The sequence below is a fragment of the Cariama cristata genome, unplaced genomic scaffold (assembly GCF_000690535.1).
Source record: "Cariama cristata isolate BGI_N322 unplaced genomic scaffold, ASM69053v1 scaffold31398, whole genome shotgun sequence".
Taxonomy (NCBI): Eukaryota; Metazoa; Chordata; class Aves; order Cariamiformes; family Cariamidae; genus Cariama; species Cariama cristata.
In genome coordinates, this window is record NW_009631122.1 from 13,449 (window position 1) to 17,070 (window position 3,622).

Consider the following 3,622-nt stretch of genomic DNA (forward strand, 5'->3'; position numbering starts at 1 on the left):
GTAGCATGTGTTTGAATAATCAAGAAAATACAAATAAAAGTTATCTTTATTCTAGTCCATATTTTTCCATTGCTTAACCACCAAAGATAACAGTACCATTTCACCACTGCTTTTTTACATTCTATGGAAGAAAAATACTTTTAGTTTTGCAGTGGTTTATTAAACCTTCCAAGTCCAATTATTTGCCCCTAGAGTTTACCCCCTAAGCTTTAGAAAATTGTTTCGGCTATATCCAAACTCATGCCAACTTCCTGGCTTCTCGGCCGCAACCCATCAGCGAGTGCTCTACTAAGGACCACTTTGAGGCTCTCCTTGAACCTCTTCTTCTTGCTGCTTCCTACGAAGAAGTAAACAAGGGGGTTGATGCTACTGTTAATGGTGGAGAGAACAATGGTGACGTGGTTCTGCTGGCTGAGCAAAGATGACCAGTGGTGGTAATTCAGAAGATACAGCAGCCTCATAGGCATGGCAAAGATGAGGAAGACAATGACTGTGGCCACAATGATGACGTAGAGCTTTGACGAGTGAGGTCTCAGGGAGTTACGATGAATCCTGATAACCAAGATCAGGCTGGACAGAATCATTAGAGGAATGAAGATCATGAAAGTCAGGATCCAGGTGAAGATGAGCAGTGCTTGGCAATGGTTGCCATTGTCGAATTGTTCCTTCGTTGAATCATCTTTGCATGTTAAGTATTCGGATACTGTCATCAGAAAAGACAGAGTCCACAGAATTGCACACACAATTGCCGACTGGTGCTGTGACCGGTGGCATCGGTACCAGATGGGGTAAACAATAGACAGACACCTCTCAATACTGATGGCTGTCAGGAGATAGAGACCAGTATTATATCCAAGAAGGAAGACAATAGATAGTGTGGTGGTTATATAATAGTAAAAACCATATGCGAATCCAAAACCAGCAATGTACTCAATTGACAGAATAAATGTACAAAGCAGTAAGGAGATGTCAGCAATGGACAGGTGTGTGATGTACGCAGTGAATGGGTTTCTTTTGATCTGGAAGCAGAGGCACCAGAGGACAATTCCATTTTCACAAAAACCCAGGAAGGAGATGATCATAATTACCCAAAGTGGGGTCAATATCTCCCAGACCCTTTCCTGTGTAGAAATGTTTCTGTGCATTGAGATGTTCTCTGTGCCTTCGCTGGGATGAAACGTTATGTTTGACTCATCCATTGGGAAAGCTCAAGTTTGGATAGCACAGCTCTTCCTTCTGTAAATATGTATAAAAATATACTGTGAGCATTGTGTGCTCCTCCCCTCCCCCTTTTCTTTCTGTTTTGTGGACCCTAGATTTCTGGTCATATCTGAAAGCCTTAGCAAAAAGAAAACCAGTTTTGATATACTGAGTCTAGCTGAAACCCAGATGGAACTACTCTTGGCAATGTTAATGATTGCTAAGCCCATCATGCTGGCAGAAATGCTGAGCTTTCTTCTCTATGGGGTTCAGCATATGAGTGCTAAACCACAGGTAAAAAGATACTGTCAAAGAGCTCTTGGACAAGCAATGTCTCCATCACATTGCAAAGTTTCGTCATATGGTGGTCACAGATAGCATTAGTGGTTCTTGTTAGAACCCTAGATGGTTCCCAGACAGGTCTATTCAGCTCTTGTTGAAGGTAATGACATTAATTTCAAGTTAAACATATGTATTTCAAGTGAATTTGGCTCATAAGTTTTTTGTTAAAAAATAAAAAAAAATTGATACCAACATCACTTTTCCAGGAAGGGCTTTAATTAAGTAAGTAAAAATAATATGTCGTTACTTAGCGTTGTGTTCCCTCCAAGTACAGAGGTGGAGGGAAGGTGAAATGCCACTGTTTTGAGACAGTCATTTTTTACCAGTTTTAAGTGTCATTTGTCATATCATAACATAATTTCACCATGTTTACACACTCTAAACACTTAGCAGAACTGCAAATACCCTGCAAACATTACAAATCCAACCCATCACAAGGAGAAGTAATTGTTCAGGTTCCCTGCCATTGTTATAATGGTTTTAACTGTTGTTTTGTTGAGTTATGGAACAAGTTCTCCTTTTGTATCATATCATAGAATGGTTTGGGTTGGAAGGGACCTTACAGACCATCTGGTTCCAACCCCCTGCCATGGGCAGGGACACCTCCCACCAGACCAGGTTGCTCACAGTCCCATCCAACCTGGCCTTGAACACTTCCAGGGACGGGGCAGACACCGCTTCTCTGGGCAACCTCTGCCACTGCCTCACCACCCTCACTGTGAAAAATTTCTTCCTAATATCTAATCTGAATCTTCCTTCTTCCAGTTTAAAGCCATTGCCCCTTGTCCTATCACTACCTGCCCTTGTAAAAAGCCCCGTCTCCTTTTATTTCATAACAGAGAATTAGCAACACTGGCTTTAGCTGATTTTCATACAACTGTTTCATGCCCCCTTCCCAGTTAACTTCCCAGCTGCCTCTGTGATGATACAGGGTCACATTCAGGACCCTTACGGATTTACTGATGTTAACAGGGACTCACTGTTGACAATAAGCTTGCCCAACTGACTTGGTTCATCCCTATAAGCAGCCTTGTTCATGAACATACCGTAATGAGAATTCACCTATATCCTCAAGCAGTTAACAACATCAAATGCAAGGTAAAGAAATTTTACTGGGGCAACTTTTGCAGTGATTATTTAAACAGAGCCCTTCACCTCAGTCATAAATTTTCTCTCGTGGTTTCCTGGGTTCAAAACAGCTTCTTAAGACACAATATCACAGGCTAAAAAAGAGCATTCAGTAAACAACCTGGGAAGCCTCAGGGCTTGCTGGCATTTAAACCTGCACAAAAATGTTAATGATGATCCCACCTGCATGTTGACCATCCCACCGTCTGAGACGCAATCAGAGGGAAGAAACAACATAGCTGGAAATGTGGTAAAGAAGTGAGTGTGAATACAACAACTAAATGCAGTGGCCAGAATAAGTGGCAAGTCTCCCAAAAGCGGTGTTCTGCAAAAACTGTAGAGGGAAGGTGCTCAAACACTGTGCTGCTGGAAGTGTAGTAAAGCTTCACAGGAGAAAAGGAGAGGAGAAGCTATCTACTTCAAGAGTTATAACAAGTAGGAAAGGAAAAAAAGAATGAAAACACTCAAGGATGAAAAAAAGACTCAAAGTACAAAAAGACTCAAGAAAGTTCTTGATCCTTATCTCTGTAAAAATGGAGTATTTCTCTGTGGAGAGTAAAAACAAAGAGGAAAAAGTTCTGGACTTACTGAGGTCATTCCCACATGAGAGCATTCAGAGATGAGAATGGAAAGAATCCTCTCCTTCCAGGTACATCCATGGTCTGTTCAGATTTCCCTGAAGTCATTGAAGAACTTCCTTGAGGAAGCTGAAGGTTACCTTCTCCAACCATTTGCTTTTGGTAAGAGGGTGAGCAAATAGTGACTCTGACCATGACTGCCTCAAACAGAAGTGTGCAGTTCTCCCATTGCTCCAAATGTCTGAGCCACACCAAATAAAGGGCCCCAGGCTCATCATCTGAGGCTGTGCTTCAAATGGCATCACTCAGTAACCGGCAAGTCATCTAGCTGAAAGCCTGGGAGTTAACTCTTGTGGGAACTGAATGGCATTATA

At 41.9% G+C, this 3,622-nt stretch overlaps 1 protein-coding gene across 1 annotated transcript; it reads right to left on the minus strand.

Moving 5' to 3' along the window:
- Positions 1–209: 209 nt before the first annotated feature.
- Positions 210–1,199, minus strand: MAS1 (MAS1 proto-oncogene, G protein-coupled receptor). Its single transcript, XM_009705841.1, has one exon. It carries the CDS (start codon positions 1,197–1,199, stop codon positions 210–212), a length of 990 nt encoding a protein of 329 aa, XP_009704143.1.
- Positions 1,200–3,622: the final 2,423 nt, after the last annotated feature.